General features: G+C 41.6%; 2 protein-coding genes across 6 annotated transcripts in view; one reads left to right on the forward strand and one right to left on the reverse strand.

Moving 5' to 3' along the window:
* SLF1 (SMC5/6 complex localization factor 1) overlaps window positions 1-6,153 on the reverse strand; it is a 63,109-nt gene extending 56,956 nt beyond the window's left edge. For both annotated transcript variants that reach the window (XM_074995320.1, XM_074995319.1), the window contains exons 1-3: window positions 5,919-6,153; window positions 4,359-4,472; window positions 4,095-4,170 (exon numbers count right to left, since the gene is read on the reverse strand). In XM_074995320.1, the coding sequence (XP_074851421.1) occupies window positions 4,095-4,170; window positions 4,359-4,472 (190 nt within the window). In that variant the 5' untranslated portion in view covers window positions 5,919-6,153. The remainder of the gene's footprint in view (window positions 1-4,094; window positions 4,171-4,358; window positions 4,473-5,918) is intronic.
* Window positions 6,154-6,160: 7 nt separating this feature from the next.
* KIAA0825 (KIAA0825 ortholog) overlaps window positions 6,161-23,485 on the forward strand; it is a 393,823-nt gene continuing 376,498 nt past the window's right edge. For all 4 annotated transcript variants that reach the window (XM_074995322.1, XM_074995323.1, XM_074995321.1 and 1 more), the window contains exons 1-2: window positions 6,161-6,233; window positions 20,070-20,182. The gene's annotated coding sequence lies outside the window, so the exon portion shown is untranslated. The remainder of the gene's footprint in view (window positions 6,234-20,069; window positions 20,183-23,485) is intronic.

A 23,485-nucleotide genomic window follows, 5' to 3' on the forward strand; every position in this document is an offset into this window, starting at 1 on the left:
TGCACAAACAAGGAAATAAGGAGATGATCCCAGAAAATAGCAGTCTGTCGTCAGTGAAGACAAAGATGAGTGCAACTATACGGTCATATGCAGAAGCACCTACCCGGGTGGGTTTACAGAACTGAAATGAAAGGAAGCAGAGCATAAGGTCTGTCCCAAATGAGTTTGGAAGATTTACTTTTGAGGGATTTAAGAAACCTAAATTATTCCATACTGACTTTTGATGAAGGAAGATGACTCAAAGGATGGTTTCAGATGGAAGTTAATTCTGTGCAACACCTTTACCATGTGAATCTGTTTCATTTAAGTACAGGTAAAGTACTTTCCACATTAGACAATATTAAGCAGGCATATACCTGCTCACACTTGGAACATGACCAGTTCCTTGTGTGTGCTTGAGTACTGAAGATGTATTTTAATAGGAATTTCCTTTTCATGGACCCACTTCCTATTCTGTTTGATCTTACCTTGAAATAATAATTCTGTTCACAAAAATAACTTGGTTTAAATGTCTGCACCTTTGGAGGAGATGTCATCTAAACACTGAACTAGGAGCCAGAAAATTATGAGTCAGTACTTGCTGAGACACCAGTTCTCCCTATGGCTTCAAGCTAATCACTTAACCTCTCTCATCAATGCCCCAATCAAATAAATTCAAGCACAAACAGAACCTTGTTTTATTTTTACAGAATAGAATTTCCTGCAGGATCAGGACCTAAAATGTCTGGTCCGGACTTCAAGAAGGCTCTGCATAGGGTACCATGGTCTACGCAGGTGTACCCAATAGTCATTAGACGCCACACTTTTCAAACACATCTATCACTGGCATTTAAATGCCAATACAGCTGAGTAACAATTTAGCAGTTACAAGTAAATACTGATTTAGCATATCTCTGTATGTAAGTCTGCCAGCCTTATGCCAGCCTTCAAATTCAGGCTGTTGCACATTGACACTATCTTGTAATAGTCTAACAAACTTTACAGATAAACTTTGTTGAATTAAACCTCATCAAATTAGGGCTAATACCTTTCAGGTACATTGTATTAAAAACAAACCTGTGCATTTATTATAGAACTGCATGTACTTTCTGTAGTAGTGAGGAGGGATGCTAACGTACTTCCTTCTGTTATCAACCCTTTGAGGACTCCTCCTTGCAGAGCTATGTATATACTAATTCAGACAGAATTCCCCAGAGAACAACAGAAAAATCAAAGGATTTTTGGATAAGTAGCCTGGTTTTAAAATAGCTAGAGGCCTTCTTGAGCCAGCAAGAACAAGGACAAGAACCCTGGTCCATGGAGGGCCCCATTCCTTAAGGTAAGGTTGGAAAGACTTGGACTACTGGGGTTTCTTGAGACTAAGGCAGTGGTTCTCAACCTATTTACCACTGTGGGTTGCATGTGTAGTTCGTTATGTGGGCTGAATTCACACTACATATACATATACTTCCTGAATACGTCACTTGAGCTGTAGCTGTACGCTGACCGGGCCACATGTTTAGCACCACTGGACTAAGAGCTTGTTCGGAGCTGAAGCTGTGATGACCTAGTAACCATATGGAATCCCTTTGGGTGGGGAACTGAAGAATTGCTTCTGCCAGAACCAGTTAGATTCAGCATGGTGTGGTAAGTTTATTATCATGCATGTAATTTTTGTTTGTGTTTAATATATTAAAATAAAGCTAAAAACATTTTTTACAGATAAAGTAGGCTTGGATAGAAATAAGTCTGGGCTACTGAAACCTGTAAACTCTCTGTGTTTGTTGGCCAACCTGTCTACGACACTAACACAGTGAAGGCAGGGAATTTTGTAGCTTGGAGATAATGCTGGTCAGCAAGTAGGGGTGCTGGCAAATGGGTCACTAATGTGAAATGTGGATGCAGTTGCCTGAACTGCTCCCAAACAAGCTTTAGTCCCTCTCATCTAAAATTAAAAAAAAAAAAAACCCAACTCACTAGTCTTAACTCAACACGCCCACAACTACTGTGCGCTGGTCCATCTATTCATTGAATACCCTTGTCTACAATCACCTTCTGGAATTTGTCTTCTCATATTCTTCTATATTCAGTTTGGCTTTTGCCCCTCTTATTTCAGTGAAATGGTTCTTACCAAAATCTCTAATATCCTCATTCTAGCTAAGTTCAGAACCTGTAGTCCATCCTCACGCCCCTTGCCTTGTCAGCTACCCGTGATAGAGTCAACTATGTTCTTCTTAAAATCTTGACTTCATATGGATTCCATGACTCCATTCTCTCCTGGTTCTGTAATTGCTTCTTCAGCACATCTTCTGGAGGATCCTCATCCACCCCGCAACTTTATGTGGGGGCTCTATCCTTGGTTCCATCCTCTTCTCCCTCTGCACTTTCTCTGGGTGCTCTCATCCATAAACACAAATTAAACTACCATCTCCATGTTAACTCACAAATCTACCTCTAACTCCAGACATCTGTCCAAACTAACATTATGTCCTGCCTCCCTGAGATCATCTTATAGAGGTCTAGATGCCTGTTCGAGCTGAGCATAGATAAAATAGAACTTCTAATCTTCCTCCCCAGACCCTTTCCTACTATTTTCTTTTTCCATCATTGAAAAGAACACGATCACCTTCCTGTCATTCAGGAAGCGTGTAACATGGGCGTCATCTTCAACTCCACCCTTTCTTTAGGCTTCTAATCCAGGCTACTTCTAAATCTTGCCAATTCTTTATGTATAGTATCTATAAAAGATGGTCCTCCTTATCCAGTCACACAGCCAAAACTCTTCAAGCTCTCGTCATTCCAGACTGAGTTATCAGAATGCCCTTCACTTTGGCCTTAACAAATACAAACACTGCACTGCTCATACCCATTTACAAACACAAATGCTAAAACTTTCCTATCCCAACATTTTTTCTCTGTGGCTATGTCTACATTAGAAAGGGAAATGCTAATGAGACATTTCGGCAAATTTGGTTTTAGGAAAAACCCATTTGGTTTTAGGAATAAGGGGCTTTCAAAGACTGGGGAGTCCTTTCGAAAGGCACCCGTCTACACAGACAGACTGCAATTCGAAAGTGGCACTTTCGAATCACTGCAGCTGGCATTATGCTAATGAGGCATTGCATATTCATGGAAGAGCCTCATTAGCATCTGCCAAAGTATCTCATTAGCATCCCACTTTCAAAAGGTAGCGGCTAGTGTAGACATAGCCTTTCAGTCATAGTTGACTTCCCTACCTCATTCACCTTCAAATCTTTCTCCAAAACTCTCTATTGCAGGGGAGTCTATGAAAAACTTAAGTCTGCGCAATAGCAGCCTGAGTCTATTGCTTACCATGTAATCTGCCCTCCACCTGCTTGTCTTATCTTATGCCTGTACACCAATGAGCTTAAAATCTAAGCACCTTTGTCATATATGTACAACATCTAGTAGAATGTGGTCTACCTGCTATATGATTAGGGCATCTAATGACTAAGATAGTTGAAACAATTATTATCAATTTATATAATTCTCTCACACACACACTCTCTCTCTCTCTCTCACCCCTTATGACAAAAGTATGAAAACAATAAAATAGGCTGATGATATTTGAAATGGTTACATATTTCCATTGCAAAAGGTATGTCCATAATGATAGTCTGAACACAAAGCCCTACATGGAAAAACATCTTACATTATAGAGGTTTCATATTGAAAACCTTGCCTGAGCAGGGGGTTTCATCACCTGGTCGTAAGTATGAAAAGATCACAGCAGTACAATTGGAGTCTAGAGTTAAGGAGCCTCTTTTTTGGCTGCAGGGTTTGCTGTGCAGACAGAATTGTGCAGTCTATGAGTCAATGTTAGTGTGAAGTTTCCAATACTTTTTATTCCCTAATAAATAGCTTGTGACTTCACCCTCGAATGCTACCTCATAAAAAGGCAATTGCTGGCTAAGGTAACAGACTTACTGATGTCAGTCAAATAAGGAGAAGAAATAAAGTGAGGGGAAATAAACTCAAGCTTAAGCAAAAGTCTTTATTAGCAAAGATAAGAACAATTATGATATGAAGTTAATAAAATTATTTCTTCATTTAACTGATGCACTTAAAAGAGGATGCCACAATTTGCTACTCACCAGCTGCGCAAGCTGCTAAGAACTTTTCGCTCTTGGAAAGCTGTTTTGCGATAAGATGTGTGCAATTTCTGTATTGCTAACAAAAGAAAAACAAAGTGTCATAAAAGATGGTAGGTTTTTTTTAAGTTTAGTCTTTTAGCTAGTAGCACAGACATGTCTAAGCCACCATCCACTCTACTTACCTGTAGCTATCCATCTTATATACTGCTTCCTCTTGTTCCTTCTGTGAATTTAATAAACTAAAGAAAGAAGGCATATGCTCACCTCAGTGTCAATAAAAACACAGTCCAGTTTAAACAGTAATTCAGCAAGTGCCACCTTTTCTTGTTTCTTAAATCCAGTTAACTGGATTCTCCGTTTTTGGTCAGCAGTTGCCATCTGTAAATGTTTGGAAAAAGGCAGCATACACAAATTATACAGTCTTCTTTGCACATTTTATTCTTTCACGTATTGTGATAAAATTAAACATATAGTAAAGCTATCTCAGCTAATTATTCCATTAGAGCAGGGATGTGCAATGTGGGGGTGCTTCCACTGCCTGCCTAGTGGACTTTGATACTACATCACCAAGGGGATACTTCCCCCCTGCATCCCACCTGCCACTGGACCAATCAGAATGTTCAGAGGCCCCGAGTCAAGCAGCAGGGCCAAGTCAGTGAGTTCCTGACTTGGTAAAGCAGCCGCATTGGTCCCTGTGTCACACTGGCCCCCAGGAACCCTCACAACATGCCAGTATGGAGTGAGTGCTGCCTTCAGCCTGGTGCCACTGCTGCTTCCCAATGCAGTGCAGCCGTGAATTCCCCACACACCCTCCTTGATTCCTCCCCCTGAGCAACCCTCCACCTTTGGGACACCCCCTGCAGCCACCCAGCATCCCCTTCCTGAGCAGTTCATCACCTTCCTGAGGTCCTCCCATAGTTTGGGGGGTAGCTAATTTCATGTCCAAAAAGTGGGGCCCAACATAAAAAGTTTGCTCACCCCTCAAAATAAAAAAAGCAGTCCAGTAGCACTTTAAAGACTAACAAAATAATTTACTAGGTGGTGAGCTTTTGTGGGACAGACCCACTTCTTCAGACCAAAGCTCACCACCAAATTATTTTCTTAGTCTTCAAAGCGGACTGCCTTTTTGTTTTGATAGTATATCAACTAATAGGGCTATCTCTTTGTTACTTTGCTCACCCCTGTGTTAGAGTAATGCGAATTTGAGTTACAACAAAACAAACATTTAAAATTTGTAACTAAGCAGCACAGATGTATAATAAAGATAATTAACTTATAGAAGAGGGTCCCAGGCAATACTGAACACCTATATGATGTTCCTAGCTCTGCACCTTTGCATCCCGACCTGCCCATGTGATCTGCCCGTGAGGCTGTTCTACAGAGTTCTCCAGAGGTCACTGCCTCCAGTCCCCTGCCCTCAAGATAGGGCCAAGAACCGTCAAGCTCTAGAAGCAGCTGGGTGTTTCCACACCAAAGCCCTGCTTGTAAACAGAACGATCCAGGCCCAGGAGGGTGGGGTCCATAATAAGCAAACTGAAGCCACCTGTCCCTGGCCAGGGTGATTGTAGCAAAAAGGGAGCCCCGGGGCTCTTAGTTGCATAAGTAGAGCAGACGAGGCCCAGGGGTGTTGAATAGAGGTGACGCCTGAAACTATACTTTCAAACGTGAACCACCAGCTGCACTCCACGCATATCATGAGCCGACGTGATTATATGGCCCAGCTTGCACAAGCGTGGGGAGCCCATTTCCCCCTACCCACCTCCCTAGGTGGCCGGGAAGTAGAGGGAGGCTGCAGTAGGACACCCCGGTGCCTCGGACACTCACCTTTCCCCGCCCCAGCGGCAGTGGCGGTTATCCGGAGGAGACGGGGCCCGACACCCCCGGGCATCGACAGCTCCAGCACTGCCCCGGCAGGTCGCAGGTGCAGCGCCCCCGGCGCCAGAGGAAAACTCGAGCCCGCCGCTGTAGAAGGCGGCCGAGCGGATCGGCGCGTAGCCACACGAACTCCTACCGCCTCCTTCCCGCCAGGAGTGGCCCGGCCCCGCCCCGGATGTGGGCCCCGGCTGTTCCGGGACGTTGTCACTGACGCTCCCTGGTCTCCTGGGGCTGTAAATACAGGAACCGAGCGGGGCCCGGCCGGTAAGTGAGCCTGCGGGGCGAAGAGACCGCGGGCAGGTCCGAGATGTCTCCGGGCCGCTGGGTCCCGATACGCACCTCCGCGAAGCGAAGCGAGCTCCCTCTTCGCCTCGCCTACCGCCGGCCCCCACCGCGGGGCGCGCCTCGCCCGTTAGCCCACCCCCAGTGCGTGGCGCTCCGACTGCCCTGGCTCTGGGCAGGCTGGGCCCACGCGTTCCGTGCTGCCCTCTGGCGCTGGGGGCGAGCGCTGGCTGCCGTCCCCGACGTTTATTCCGTTGCCAAGTGGCGGTGTTGCTATAAATTCCAGACGGGGACGGGACCGCAGCGAGTTAGGACGCTGAGGGTGGGCGGGGTGTTCCGTTTGGGGGTCCTACGATAACTGTTTGGTAACCTGTCACTGAGCATGGACCCTCCTTGCCTCGCTTCTCCTGCTGGGAGAAAACAAGAGCAGTTAGGTAGCACTTCCGAGACTGACAAAACCATCTAATAAATTATCAGGCGATCATGTTAGCCTTGGAGGTTGTGTTAGTCTTGGAAGTGCTACCGGGATGCTTTTTAGCTTCGTGGAGATACAGAGTAACAGGGCTACCTGCCTGTGTCTGTTTTCCTGCTAGGGAGACTAAATTAGCCACTGGCTTCAAAAGCTATGTGGTGAAGTTTGGTTAATGGCTGGTTTCGAAGTGCCAGTTCTCTGTATATGCGAGGTATTTCTAGGGCTATTAGCAAGGCCAACTGACTTTGGTCTATTTCTAGGTGGGAAATGGTAGAATTCCGCTGAAAAAAGCGGAAGTGTTCAATAGATATTTGTTCTGTATTTTCAGGGGAAAACATATGCTATACTCATAACACTCTTTCCATCCCACCCCATCCAATCCCACTGGGATTCTTAGGAGAATGTTGAATGGTAATTATTAAAAATAAACACTTATAAATCAGGTCCAGATAACTTGCATCCAAGAATTTTAGAAGAGTGGTCTGAGGTTCTCACTGGGCCATTAATGCTGGTTTTTCAGTAAGTCTTGAAATACTGAGGATATTCTAGAACACTGGAAAGGAAGTGACTTATGACAATATGTTTTAAAAGGGTAAACTGGATGATCTAGGAAATTATAAACCTGGTAGTTTGACATCAGTCCTAGGCAACAAAATGGAGAGGTTGATACAGGACGACATAAATAATCAACATGGCTAAGTCTACACTAGAATTTTGTAGACAAAACTCTTAGAGCATCTACACACACACACACTGCATTTTGTTGACAAAAACTGTCAACAAAAAAAGCTGTGTAGATGCTCCAGGTGACTTTTTTTGACTGAGTGGATCAAAAGATGGATCTGCTTTTCTGTGTAGGTGCTGTCTGTCAACAGAAGTTTTGTTTGATCTTCGCTTCCAATAGTAGTTTCTGTAGACAGATGCTTCTAGTGTAGATGTAGCCCATGGGTATATATAAAACAGATCCTGTCAAACTAATTTTATGTAGTCTTTTCTGATTCTGAATTTTAGGGATGGAGAATAGTGTTGATGGGAATGTGCTTAGATTGCAGTATGATGTTTGGCTTGGTACTGTATGTTTTGATTATACAATTGTACAATTATAAAATTAAGAGGACACCCATTAAATGGATTTAAGGATGATTAACTGATAGGTCTAAACATATAATTCCAACTAGAGAGTAATCATGAAGTAGCTGTGTTCCTATGTGGATCCTGCAAGGATCAGTTACTTGCCCTAAGCCTTTTATCAGTAACCCAGAAGAAGAAACAAACTTACCAGTAATAAAGTTTGCAGATCACAGGAAAATTGGAGTAGTAAATAATGAAGAGGACATGTCACTGAGAGAGAGTGATCTGGATTGCCTTGTAATCTGGGTAAGAGCAAATATGTGTTTTTTGTAGTGCTAAATGTAAGTGGGTACAACTAAGAACAAAGAATGTAAGCCATACTTACAAGATGAGGGCCTTTTCCTGGCAAGCAGTGAATATGAAAAAGATGGGGGAGTCAGGAGGGATCATAAACTGAACATGAACTGCCAATGTGAGGCTGTGGCCAAAAGGGCTAATGCAGTCCTGGGATGCATGAATGAGAATCTCAAGCAGGAGCAAAAAGGTTATTTTATCTATTTGGTGCTGATGTTACTGTTCTTGCAATACTATTTTAATTCATGATGTCCATAGTTCAAGATGGGTGTTCATAAAAAAAAAAAAAAGTCATTAGAGAGGACTGAAATTGCTAGATAGGTAAAAAAAGAAAAATACCACTTGAGAAATTAGTTTGAGTTAAGGATATTTACTTTGTATATCAAAATATATATATGATATTGACAATTTTTCTTCTAATTATAATAATGCTTTAACATTTTGAATAGCAATATTGATGTCATAAAATGGTTATCTAATACCGGATGCTGTCTGCCCTTTTATAATTTCCCACAGTTGTGGAAGATGATGACTAAAAATGCTTATATATAGTTTTGCACAACTTTGGAACTTTAAATAGATAAAATGAGGAAAAATTCATAATATATGTTGAAATCTTTCAAAACTACATAAAAGTAAAATTGGAACTCCGCAACGCCTGCATATAGAAATAAGTTAAATAGATTGTGCTCCTTATGCCTAACAAAGAGAAAGTTAAGAAAGTACTTGGTTACAGACTGCAAGTGCCTTCATGGGAATGATTATTTGGTAATGGGTTCCTCAGTCTAGCCCAGAAAGTTTGTAACAGTCCAATGGCTGGAAGTTTAAACTAGCTAAATTCAGCCAGGAAATAGTGTGTCAACATTTAACAATAGAGGTAATAATCATTGGAATAATTTGCTAGATGTCATGGAGGTTTTTTAGTCCCTGGTAATTTTAAATCAAGCCAAAGGCTCTAGTAATTATTTTGGGGAAATTTACTGACATTTTCCGTGCCACATCTTTATTTCAGGTCAAAACCTTTTGGAAAATAAAACTTAGAAAAATTAGTTCAACTATTTTTTTAGATCAAAGTTAGGGGAAAACACCTTAACAAGACAATAATGTTAGTCCTGAAATCACTTTGAGTGCCTTTAGCATCTAACACATAGCAAAGCAGTAAGTGGAATTTCAGTAGGAGGCTCAACCTAGTGGCAAGGACTTATCTTTTGCTTTCCCCAGGAAAGTCTATGCAATTCTTTAGAGTTGTAAGACTCTGAAATTTACCGTGCTCAAGAGAGTTTAAGGAAGAGTGAGGACAAGGGCAGGGAGCTAGAGTGAGGACCACAACAGTCTGGTGAGGTACACAATCATAAGGGGAGTTGCTAGGGAACTAGGTAGAATGGTTTACGTTTGGGAAGGAAGGATGGGGTCTGTGTCCCTACAGGACATTGCATCCAGAAATTTGCAGGAGATTCCAGCATTCCTGGGTCATAACATACCTTTGCTGCCAGTAATTATCAGTGAACCCAACTTACAAAGTGTGTCGCATTGCCCTCTAGAGGCTGATCTACATACTGGATGATAGCCTGTTCCTGCTATTTGTTACTCTGTTAGCTCATGTAGCAGAGGTCTGTTTAGTACGTTAAAGGTTCTGTTATCCCAAAATCAGACCCAGGGTACCCCCGGAGTAGCTTATCTATTGTTCCCCATACTGGGTTAATGAGGGCTACCTTGAATGGAACCTACTTACATGTTTCTGCAGGGTGAAAGACTTCCTCCCAAGAAATTCAAGATTTATTAGAGGTTCCCTTTTTAGACAAATTTCCTGGATTATCTTATACCAGTTACCATTGGAAATATATCGATACAACCTTCTGATATAATTGACACAGAGTGTTTTTTTTTCCAAAACAAAGTATTTTCTATTATAGTACAGGTTGCATCTCCCTAAACTGTGATGCTGTGGTCCAGCAACATCCATGGTCTAGCAGGAGCACAGAGGTTTCCACGGGATGGCTGGGAGCGGGGGTTGTGGCAGGGCTGAAAGCTGAGGCTTCAGAAGCTGGGACCCTGGCTCCACTGCCATGGCTGCTGCAGCCCCAGCTCCCTCATGGCTGCCATGGCAAGGGAGCTGGAGCAGGGCTGCAGCATCTGTGGCAGCAGAGGCAGAACTTTATCAGGGCCAGTTTAGCTTAAGGGTTTAGAACGTGATGGCCTGGTGACCAGCTGAACTGAGGCCAGTGGCAGGCAGCCTGACTGCAGCTGGCCTCAGGCTGGTGTCCAGGGACTGCCCTGACCCAGCACATTACCTCATTTGGGACCAGTCAGGCCCTAAGGGTGCTGGACCAGGGAGGTCCAACCTGTAGCACATGGATGATACCTGGTTACAATGTAATCTAAGCAACCCAGTTCCTTAAAAAATATTTGAACTGTAATGTCATATAATTATAACAAGTAGGTGTTGCAACCCAGGTACTGTGATTGGCCATGTGCAGTTGCTGCCAGAAATCTTACATTATTGTTTATGTATAAAGTTTAAGTTCTAACATAGTGGTTCTCAACAGGGGCATGTCTACCCTTATGGGTGCATGGATGTCTTCCAGGAATTACATCAGCTTACCTAGATACTTGGAATTACATCAGCTCACCTGGATACTTGGCTAGTTTTACAACAAAAGATACAAAAACAATATAGATTGGTCCTCTCTGGTCCAGCATCTTCAGGACTTGAGTGATCCCCAATGAGGAAATTTGCAAGATCAGGGGAGGCCAGGCCTCCAGGCTTGCATGGGGGGGCCACTAGTCTGCTGGCTGGGCTCCCCTCCTGACCACCATACACTCTGTGCACCCAGGCTGCCTGGGGCTCCTGTGGGAGCTCCCTGCTAGCAGGGTTCTCTGCTCTGGCCTGGTTTCCACTGCCACAGGGCTGCCAGTGGGGCCGCCCCGGCAGGGCTCCCTGCAGTGGGGGGCTGCTGGTAGGGCTATGGTGAAGAGTGTAATTAGAAGATCCTTGAGAAAATTTTTGTGTAATAAATAATTTAGCCACTCATTGATTCAGATCAAAAAGAAGGATTTAATAGTTATGCATTCACTGAGTGCTACCCATCCTGTGCAATGGGTGAAGTAGGGGGGTCTGTGGAAAAACTGGTATGTAATTATAATTAGGCTTGGTGAAATTCAGTTTTTATTTTTTGTAATTTTGACAGATACTAACAACTTTTAACAATTTTTTACTGAATTTAAATTTTCACAGTTGTGCAGAATTGAGTAGTTTGTATCCATTTTAAATACCCACAGTTATGAATCACTGCAGGGCATCAGATGATTATTATTTAATGTCAATAGATGCTGAAGTTCAAAAAGTTAAAGCTTTGTAACAGTTAACACAAATTGTCAACATCCTGTGTCAAAATACTCAAAATTTCCTTAGCTCTAACTTTAAGTTCTCTAGCAGATAGCTCAGTGGTTTAAGCATTGGCCTGTTAAAGCTAGGGGTGCAAGTTCAGTCCGTGACAGGGCCATTTAAGGATCTGGGGTAAGTAGGCTTTAAAAAAAAAAACAAAAAACTCTCTGGGATGGTGATAGTCCGTGCAGGGGACTGGACTTGACCTCTCAAGGTCCCTTCCAGTTCTATGAGAGAGGTGTATCTCCATGTGTATATATAAAACTTACATTGCTTATCTGTAAACTTTTTGATTATTCCTAATTGAAATACTTTGCTCACTTGTGTGTGTGATGAAATTTGATTTTTAATGAGTGAATGTCAATCTTCTTGAGCCTAATCAGATTTCATCCTCCCTGTATCTGCCAATCTAGTGATGAAAGGAAAGCTTTATCTTGATCCCTCTCCCCCAGTGGGAAAGGAGAGGGGACTAGAACAAGCCTAGCGGAGATCATAGAATCTGGTCGTGCCCTGGTCTTGAGGGTGGGCACTGCTCATCAGTGATTATGGGAGACAGAATTTCTTCTTGTATGTATGGGGTACAAATACCTTCCCCTTTGTCTGGTGGGTTAGTGCCTCCATCTAGTCAAGTCACCTCCTGTTCATTCCTCGGCTGTGGTCAGTAAGGCTGCATCTATACTGCAGAGTTATTTGAAATAAGATATTTCAAAACACCTATTTTGAAATAACATACCTGCACACAAAATGTATTTTGCAATAGCACTCAACTGTTTCAAAATAGCATTTCAGGACACCATAGTGCTATTTTGAAACAGTGCCATGGGACTACATTGTGGCATATTTCAAAATAGCACTATTCCATGTCTTAAGAGCGCCTATTTCAAAATAGGCGCTATTCCTCCTGCATTGAGGGTTACCAATTTGATAATAACACACCTGCTGTTTGGAAATACCATGTGCACACTGTAGACACTCAGAATGTTATTTTGAAATAACGGCTATTATTTCAAATTCACTCTGTAGTGTAGATATAACCTCAATCTGTTCTCTTCTCCCCTTTATCAATACTCAAATGTAGTAGGGAAGCTGAAAGGAGACCCATTCTCTTTTTCCAGCTACCCAGAAAAAGTGTCACTGCATTCAGTGGCACTGAGTACATTTGTAATATAACCATTAGTTAGAGTGTAGAAAACAAAATTGTGGTAGTATTTTTAGTGCTTTTTATGTGCTATAAAAGATACTTTTAAATGAACCCAGCAGCCAGATGCATTTTCATCTGTCATGTCAATTTTAAAATGTTATGAAACAGGTGATCTACGGGGCATTTACACAAACTAGAAAACAAAAACACAGGTAACAGAGCCTATGAAATAGTAAGCTCAAGGCCAGGGTACTCGTTAAAGTAAGACACACCCAGTTAAACAGTAAATAAATATTTTTCCTTGAACTACATGACATGAAAAAAAGTGCATCAAAACTCAAAAGATTTAAGTGTCCTAAATATGGAAGCTGATTAATGGCTTGGGTCTTTCTCAGGTCTAGTTCATCTAACCCTGAGATTATAATTATTACATAGCTGAAAGTGCAGTGCATTAATATGAAAAGGACAGTTATTTTATCATTTCCAGAGGTGAGGAAGCTGTGTTTTTTATTTGATGGTAGTCAGACTTTGTTTTAGCTTAAATTTATTTCTATGTAAGAATGTTCTTCCTTTGATACAAACGGTAGAGGATCGGAACAACAGACTTGTCATCAAAATATTCCTTACATGACGGTCCTGTAATGCTTGCTGGGTGTATCCAGGGTTGTAAGACAACTTACTACTACTTGCCCTGAGCATGACGAAGCCTTTTGTGTCCCTGTAAGTAGGGACAGGGGGATGATGTCCGCTCCCCAACTGCAGATGTCCACTGGCAACACAAGTTTTTTCTTTCTAGGCCTGGCAGGCTCTGCAGTTTCTTTATAAGCTAGAGACAGGCACACTCCAACTTTTGACCATCTCCTTCGTGAGTCTAGCCCCTGTTCCGCTGGAACACACAGCATTCACAGAAGCAGTGTTTTCAAAGAGTTTCACCTCAGATCACCTTTCCAATTAATTCATTAAAATTTAAACAGCATGTAGGTATGTTTATTGTGAAAACAAGCAAAAATTTAACAAAGCAAGAGTTTCTTTGTAGGTGTTCGTGGTTCTATGTGCCAATTGAGGTGGTGCTTTCTTGACTTGAGTGACAAGCTTTTACTTCATTTGTTTTGGAACCTAATATATTACATATTTTTTAAAAAAAATATTTTCTATACAAACTTATTGTTAAAATTATGATAACTGGTGGGCTACTGGCTCTTGTAGAAACCTCAGATGACATCCTCTAATGAACTCTTATTCATATTTCTGACCCAGGGCATCCCTTTGAAATCCTTTATAAGTTGTCACCTTGAGTCTCTGGATCCCAGCAAGGACTGTGTGGAAATCAGCCCCAGGATTGTTTTTCCAGGAAGCACGTTTTCTTGCTGTCAGATCAAAAGTATTTGTGCAGGGGTGAGCCATTTTCATACAGCAGGAGCCAGAGTTTTTTTCCTTGTGGGGAGTAGTAGAGGAAGATGGCAGTTGTGATATGTTTCTTGTTTATCAAGAGGGGGATAAGTGGACCCTGAAAGGCCAGCAGGTTGCCATCCTGGCTGAGGTCTTTCCTCCGCAGTGGTCGGGCAGTCCGGCCACTTTGTCAGCAGAGCAGAGCGGTCTTCTGATTGGCTTTTTTGTGTGGCTGCATGCTGCCAGAAGTTTTGTTGGAAAATCTCTTCCTACAGTGATTTCTGTCAACAGAGCGCTGAAGTGTAACTGTAGCCCTGCTGAATACCTGTCTGATGCTTTGCTTTGCTTAAGGACTGAACAATAAATATACATGTCATAAAAGGGAAACCAACGCAGTGTATTTGTGACCGAGGAACCACAAAACCAGGCTAGTCAGTATTGCTTACTGGATAGCTAACACAGCCTCATATTAAATTTGATGCAAAAGGAATGTGAGTAGGCTGAGATTGGCCCAGCTAAAGTAATATAAACTTGCATAGTTCAGAGGTCTTGTGGTGTCAGGCTACTGCTTCTTCCCAGGGAGGAGAGTTACCTCAAAAGAGAACAATCTATTTATGAAGATGCCGAGGAGCATGTGGTGGTGAGGTTTCCCTGATGAATTGGGATCCCATTAATTTAGGACTGGAGTTTCTACATCAACCATTTGAAATGGGGCACATCTGTTTCCGATGTCAGTGGTGACCTCCAAATGTATACAATAGTATGGTAGTCCCCTTCTGGGGTGATATATTTAGTGGTATAAATGTACCATGTCCCTTTTTATCTTTCATCATCAATAACCATGGGGTCAGCGCCCGTTGGTGTCTGATGCCTCTCTCACTATTTCCTTCCAACTTTCCCTATCCAGTGCAGAGTGGCTTTTCTTTGTCTTCAAGATAATGGATCACAGGAATACACATCTAGTTTTGGAGGCACAGTATTGTGAACTTAGCCCTCACAGGTGGATGGCTAGTTCACTCTGGAAATTCAAACTGGGCCTCAGTGATGAGGAAGGTCTGAACTGGAATAGATAGAGGGGCAGGCTCTGGGATCAACATTTGCTAATCTTACATTTATTGGCCAGTGAGGGGCCATGTGAATGGATCCATGTCTGCCTTGTAGGAAACTGTTGGTGGATTTAGTAAAAAGAACTATTCTATGTGTGAACTGGACAGAGGCATTGTCTCCATTTTTCTGTTCTCCCTTCTACCCTTGCTTAAAATTGTGAACTCTCTGATTTCATGATCACTTTCACCCAAGCTGCCTTCAACTTTCAGATTCTCAAGCAGTCCCTCCCTATTTGTTAAAATCAAATCTAGGACAGCCTCCCCCGCTACATTTTTCAACCTTCTGAAATAAAAAGTTGTCTCCAGTGCAGTCCAAGAACTTATTGGATAGTCTGTGTGTCACTGTGTTAGTTTCCCAACATATATCTGGATAGTTGAAGTCTCCCATCACTACCAAACCCTGGGCCCTAGATGATTTTGTTAGTTGCTTAAAGAAAGCCTCTTCTACCTGGGTAGGTGACCTTTAGTAGACTGCTAGCAGGACATCACCCTTGTTTTTTACCCCTTTTAGTTTAACCCAGAGGCTCTCAACACATCCATTTCCTATGTTCATCTCCACCTCAATCCAAATATGTACATTTTTAATATGTAAGTCAACACCTCCTCCCTTTTTCCTGTCTGTCCTTCCTGAGCAAGCTGTACCCTTCCATACCAACATTGCAATCATATGTATTATCCCACTAATTTTATGTGATGCCAATAATGCCATAGTTGTATTTATTTATTAGCACTTCCAATTCTTCCTGCTTATTACCCATACTTCTTGCATTTGTATTTAGGCATCTAAGATATTGATTTGATCTTGCCTCCCAGTTTTTCCCTGAACTTCCTTTTTCTCTGCCATTATAGCCCAGGCTCCCTCCCATTTCCTAGGTCTGCATCTTCTCTACTTACCTGTGGGCTTTGCTCCCCTGTCCCAGTCGAACCTAGTTTAAAGCCCTCCTCACTAGGTTAGCCGGCCTGTGTCCAAATAGGGTTTTCCCTCTCCTCGAAAGGTAAACACCATCTCTGCCTAGCAGTCCTTCCTGGAATAGCATCCCATGGTCGAGGAAGCCAAAGCCCTCCTGGCAACACCATTTAGGCAGCCAGGCGTTCACCTCCAGGATGCGCCTGTCTCTGCCTGGGCCTCTGCCTTTGACAGGAAGGATTAAAGATAATACCTCGTGTGCCCCAAACTCCTTCACCCTTACTCCCAGAGCCCTGTAGTCACTCTTGATCTGCTCAGTGTCGTACTTCGCAGTATCGTTAGTGCCCACATGGATGGATGAGTAGCATGGGGTAGTAGTCAGAGGGCCGGATAATCCTCGACAACACCTCCTTAACGTCTCTAATACGGGCCCCCGGCAGGCAGCATACCTCATGAGATGAAATGTCAGGGTGACAAATGGGTGCCTCTGTCCCCCTCAGAAGAGAATCGCCAACCACCACCACTCTACGTTTCTTCCTCACAGTGGTGGCAGCTGACCTCCCAGCCTTGGGGATATGAGACTTCTCCTCTGCTGTATGGGGTGATTCCTTGTCCTGTATCGAGTACAGCATAACAGTTTCCTAGTACCATGGTGGGAGAGTTCGGAGCAGGGGTGGAGCGCTGACTGCTGCCAGAAGTAACCAGCTGCCATTGTCCACCCTGAGCCATCTCCTCTTCCACCAGTGGTGTGTCAGCAGTCCTGTGTTCATGGATTCAGATACTCCTCAACCTAGCCACCTCCTCCTGTAGCTCTCCCACCTGCTGCCTGAGAGATTCCGCCAACAGGCACCTTTCGCACTGGGTGGTCCCCCCACACCGAGCCTGGATATCAGTAAGTGGGAGTTGCAAGCCACAGTCCCTGCAAAACCACACCAGGATCTGAGTAGAGGCATCCATGGTCTGGCTGTCTGGCTACAGGCACAGGAGACAGAAGCAGTGCTGGCACAGGTATTGCAGGCCTTCCTGACCATCATAGGCCTCCCTCTGTTAAACTCCTTCTTCAATTCCCCTGTCTGCAGCCCCCCCATCCGCTTCATTAGGGAATGAAGTGGTCACAATCTGGAAATCCGGAAGACCTGGTAGAAAGGCAAATTTCTGGTGCTTTCTAGTGGCAGGTACCCAATGAAAGTAACAGTTCAATAGGAGCTATTGTAGCTGCCTTACATTCTGTTCCAGGAAGGATGATCTTTTAATTGAGCATCTATTTCATGGAAAAGAGAGTAGATAATGTGAGGAGTTGTTTTTTTTCCCTCAGATTAAGTGTACTTTGCTAGCTCACTGTTTCCCACAGTCAATGTAATACTGTATTGTGTTTCAGTTTCTAAGAGTAATACAGTTAGCAATTTTCCTTTAAGGGTAAGTGTGTCAGTCGGTTGTGAATATTGTGCTGCATCTGATTTCCTCTCTCTTACAGAGCACAAGTCAATTATAAGACCAGATCATCTGCATGACAATTCAAAAGGGCTGCCCGAATGTTTGTCTCTCTTTGCTTTTGAATGCCTTCTTCCTATGCAATGTTTTTATTTGTTTTTGATCAAGCTGAAATTGCTAGCATTGCTAACTAATTTTACTAGTCTTCTGTTAAATATCAGTGAAATAATCAGTGTAAGTTTTTCAGCTAACACACTTTATTTTTAGCAAATAAGCTAGTTTATTTAACTTATGACTTGTCTAAACATGTTGAAAGTATTGAATTTTAAGGCATAACATTCGCACTTTGAAAAGTGAACAGTGACAAGTTCAGTCAGAAGGAAAAAGAGGAATAATTTATAAAAGGAACTGCAGATAATGATGCCAGCCAGTTGTTTTAAAGTGCATCTATCTCAACTTTAATGAATTAGATTTGTCAACAGGCATATGTTTTATGCACCACTTCCAATGAAATGGCATACCAGCAATGCAGTGTACTTTGAGGTTTACTCCATCAAAGCTTTTTGCTGTCTTAAAGTAGACCTTTTTAAATAATAGATACTAAAAACTACATTTAAATAACATTAAGGTTGTGACACAAACACCAAATGACAAACTTCAGGCAATTCAAATTTAAGGCTGACAACTTGTCATTAACTCACATTGTTGCTTTTTTTAGAAAAGAGGCACAATAGCATGATTTAACGACCGAGTGTCAGCTTAACTTTAAATTTCTTGGCTTTTGTTCTCTGGTGTCACAACCTTAATGACATTTTCATATAGCTTTTTTCATTTCTTTTGCTACTTACTTTTTTTAAAGCCACTGTGTAGTTTTTGTACCCCAAGAGACAGAAATGGATTCGTCACTAGTTTTGGTCTATCTGTTAAATGAATATTTAGTCAGGAGTTTAATTTTTAATTATGAATTGTTTAAGAAACATAAGAACAGCTATACTGGGCCAGACCAAAGGTCTGCCGGCCCAGTATCCTGTCTGCCGGCTGTGGCCAATACCAGGTGCCCCAGAGGGAGTGAACCGAACAGGTATCAATCAAGTAGTCTCTCTTCTGCCATCCATCTCCAGTTTCTGACAAACAGTGGCTAGGGACACCATTCCTTACCCATCATGGCTAGTAGCCACTAATGGACCTAACCTCAATGAATTTATTTAGGTCTTTTTTTTTTTTTTTTCCTAAAACCCTGTGATAGTCCTAGCCTTCACAGCCTCCTCTGGCAAGGAGTTCCACAGATTTACTGTGCATTGTGTGAAGAACTTCCTTATTTGTTTTAAACCTGCTGCCCATTAATCTGAGTTGGTTTCTTCTAGTTCTGATATTATGAGAGCAAGTAAATAATTTTTCTTGTTCACTTTTTCCACACCACTCTCAATTATATATACCTCTATTATATGCCCTCCTTAGTGTCCTCTTTTCTAGGCTGAAGAGTCCTGGTATCTCTTTAATCTCTCTTCATATGGGACCCATTCCAAATCCCTAATCATTTTAGTTGCCCTTTTTTGAACCTTTTCTAATGCCAATATCTTTTTTGAGATGAGACGACATCTGTACACAGTATTCAAGATGTGGGTGTACCATGGTTTTATATAAGGGAAATAAGATATTCTCTGACATACTGTTTGGTTTTTTAACTGCCATTGCACACTGTATTGATGTTTTCAGAGATCTATCCATGATGACTCCAAGGTCTCCTTCCTGATGAGTTATAGCTAAATTAGCCCCCATCATACTGGATGTATAGTTGGGGTTATTTTTTCAAATGTGCATTACTTTACATTTATCCACATTAAATTTCATTTGCCGTTTTGTTGCCCATTTTGTATTGTGAGATCCTTTTGAAGTTCTTCACAGTCTGCTGTGGTCTTAACTATCTTGAGCAGTTTCATGTTATCTGCAAACCTTGCTACCTCACAGCTTACCTCTTTCTCCAGGAGTTTCCCAGTGTACATCACCACTATTGATAGTGAGTTCTTTGCATTGCCATAGCTGATCCATCCTTCAGAGCACTCCAGAAGGAATTTCCATTCTTTTATACACAATGAGTTTTTTTAAAACTCCACCATTTTCACTTATGTTTTAAAATTGCTTAACATGAGTCAAGAACCCTCTTTTTCACAGTTATATTCTAGAATATTTTGTTGATGGACAAGATAAATAGTTCTTTTATAGCAAGCAGCAGTAGCCCTTTTTTGCCTATGTGGATCCTGCCAGGTTAAATCTGACTCAAAGTTATTGTTCTGAAGACTTGCACCTGCTCGCACAAAAATTTGAGGCATGCACCCACAAAAGTGAGGAAACTCATAAGTTAAAACTAGCATGTGAATTTAATAAAACTTGTCCAATAGCATAAGCTAACAATTTATCAATGAAAATTGAATTTTCTCCCTTTCTTGGAACACGTTTTTATGTAACATTTAAACATATTTAAGACTTGTGAATCTTTTGTTCCTAAAAGTCTACCAGTTGGTAATCTGTTTGTTTGTTTGTTTGTTTGTTTTTTTAACATAGGGCTATTGAAAAATTTCTGCTAATGCCACATGACCTCAACATGCTACCTTAATAAGTCTGTTTAAAGGTGACAATCACAAGGTGCTGTTAAAAAGAAGATCTGTTTAGTGAAGGTACTGTATTTATGTATGTTTTCCAAGATCGGTCTGTTATAAATTACGTATATATGGAATTCTAGTGTGATAATTACATATGTATGACACAAACTATGCCATTCAAAACTCAATTCTCCTCCCACAGACCGGAAGCAAAGGATGAATGATAGGTTTACATTTTAAAAATTCTTTAACATATGTTTTTGATTAGAAATGTGTGAGATTTTATTATTTAAACACTTGTTTGGAGAACCATGTAACAGCTGCTGACTTTGAATTTCAGCTTTTTTTTTTCAAATTAAAAAGACTTAAAAGTGAGCTTAATCATGATAAGCCTCTATAGAAATTCTTAACTCTTCTGTGGACCATATGTACTTGGCATATATAGAAAAATAGGTAGAGCTGGACTCTGAATGTACTTTAGATTGGGGTGAGCAAAGCTGGGGGCATGACAGTTCCTAAGAAGGTCATAGCACGATCAGCTGCTGAGTCTCAGGCTCCTCCATCTCCTTAAAAATGTTGAAATATGTTACTGTTTTTATGTTGGTATATTCACATTTATATACTAGTTAACAGAGCTTTTACATTCTACAAACTTATTTTCTTACACATGCCAAAAGGGTTTTTTGTTTGTTTTTCATATGAACGTAATTGAAATTTCCATTGATTTGGATTACATTAGACAGGTTTGGGAGGAAGGGGGGCTGCTAATTGCAGGGATGAAAAGTGGGTCCTGAAGTAAAAAGTTTGTTCACACCTGCTTTAGATGATAGTGTTATAGTATGTGAACAAGTCAGAGCAATATAGTTGTTTGCAGGTTACAATATACAACATATTAATTTATAATATGTACATGGTCGTAGGACTTAGCAATTTTATTATTAGTTTATAAATTGTTGTAAAAGTTTTAAAATGTGTAGAATCAGAGGGGTAGCCACGTTAGCCTCTATCCACAAAAACAGCCAGAAGGACTATGGCACTTTACAGACTAACAGATTTATTGGAGCATAAGCTTTTGTGGGCAAAGACCCACTTTGTTAAATGCAGCATCTGATGAAGTGGGTCTTTGCCCACAAAAGCTTATGCTCCAATAAATCTGTTAGTCTGTAAAGTGCCAGAGGATTTCTTGTTTTGTTTTTTTTAATGCTTAGTTACTTAATCTAAGTGTATAGTCCATTAAATTTCTTCTAAATCGGGGATAGTCAATAAGTGGGCCATGACACCTATGTAGACCACCAGGTGCTTTACAATGGACTGCTTTTTTTTTAATTTCTATATCAATGTTTCCTTACTTTTTATTATGAAGTTTCAATCTAGTCTTCCTTTTTTCAGATGAATGTTGTTTAGAAGCAAAAGATTCTTTTTATGATGGTAATAAGACAAATAGCATGCATTGTTTATACTGTGGTACTTCTCATGTGATTGTATACCACTCTAGAGGCTTATAATTATGTAAGGAATAACACTGGACATGGTGTTCAGCTGTAAGATATTTATGAACACATGCACTTTTTGGCATGAAACCAAAGGCAAAGTGCCTTTAGTGCTACAGAATTTCATATAATAGCCTTACAGTAAGGTTTTTTTATTACAGGGGGACAATTGCTGATTGGCACCCAAAGGGATTTAGTGTAGATGGGAGAGAAAGGAAGAAGCCAAAGTCTTTGATATAAATTATGTGAGACTTTTGACAACATGTCTTGATACCATTTCCTTCTCTATCTTTTACTACCTCGGGCTCTGTTTCTCCCTTTAATGGGGTCCTTGACATCTCAACTTCCTGCAGTGGATGCCCTCATTAATACCGTTGCTTCATACTCAAATCATTGGGGAGATACTGCTGTTATAATACTACATGAAACATTCCACTCTGATGTTGAGGGAATTATCTCTATTATATTTCCTTCCCCTTCTGATATTGAGAATGAAGTTTGAGATAAATTTAAAATTCTGTGTGGCTTTTTTTTTTTTTTTTTTTTGGGCTGCCTCTTCATATAGCATTTTACTGTTTTGTTGCCATGAGATCTCCTGTCACAATTAGCAAAATTTGTATGGCATTCACTCACTGCTTTTTCTACCTTTTCCTGAAACAGTCCTTCAACAGAAGGTATAAATTCTCTTTAAGACATTGAGGTCGAAATGTTCGCCAGCTCCAATACTTTTTGGCCACGTCTGTGTGGAGCTGCTCTCTTGGCAGCTCCATGCTAATGACCAGTTTCTCAAATGCAAACGGTTGCTCAGTATACTCAATTAGCATATCCATGCCAGATGTCGCTCTCAGCAAAGGGTGGTGTTGGCAGTAAACGTGTGTGGATGTGTCTGCCTGCTAAACCTCCCTCTGTTGCCAGCTTTTCAGGGATAAGGGACTGGCAACAGAGGAGGGCTTAGCTGGCAGAAGCACGTCCGCACAGCATGTTTACTGCTGATGCCACCCTCTGCCGAGAACCAAATGAAATGCATTTAGAATTACGAGACTGCTCATTAACATGGAGCTGCCAGGAGAGCAGCTCCATGTGGACATGACCTCTGTTGCCTCACGACTGGAACTTCCCGTAAATTTCTGTAAATGCTATTTGTTCATGTGGAATTTGTAACCCTTGTTAGCAAGTACAACTATGGATTTACTTTTCTGTACATCAACAATGACGTGAAGGATTGTGTACCTGCTCCTTTATTTTTTTTTTAATATTCATTTCTCATTCCTGCATCAACTTGTGTCCCATAATGTTATTCAAGAGCGTTTCTATCTTAGCAATAAACGTGTTTAGTTTAACGTTGCAAAATCCAGAGGTAAGGGAAAGAGATAAGGAACCCATTTATTTATTTCTTTATTTTTTGCAGTTAGTGTAGTCCTTATCACTCCGTGTCAATGCCCTACAATATCTTATTACAAAGTTCTGTGATTCATGTAAAATCTTTGGGCTACCAGTAAGCTTGAAGGAAACTTATCATGCACCAGAAACTCTTCAGAACCCATTCCATGTATCAGTTTAGATGGTATTTGTCTGGATGATGTTGACCGGTTTTGCTACTTTGGATTTGCTGTTAACATTAATGTAGATCTTGATGCAGAACGGAGTAGAGTTCTTGAAGCTCTCATCTAGAAATAGCCCTCATCCTGCAGGACAATGGATGTTGCAGGACTAGCGAGCTCCAGCTGTGTGGGGGCAGAGCACAGCCCTGCCGGTTGCAGGGAACCCTGCTGGCTGGTAGTCTGCTCTGGGGAGCCCCATAGCACAGAGGCAGGTCAGGGAGCCCCACCTAGGGAGCCTGGCTTGGGGCGGGGGAAGCACAGCATCCCTGTGGCTGGGAGCTGGCTGC

This window comes from Carettochelys insculpta, chromosome 5 (genome assembly GCF_033958435.1).
Source record: "Carettochelys insculpta isolate YL-2023 chromosome 5, ASM3395843v1, whole genome shotgun sequence".
Lineage (NCBI taxonomy): Eukaryota > Metazoa > Chordata > Testudines > Carettochelyidae > Carettochelys > Carettochelys insculpta.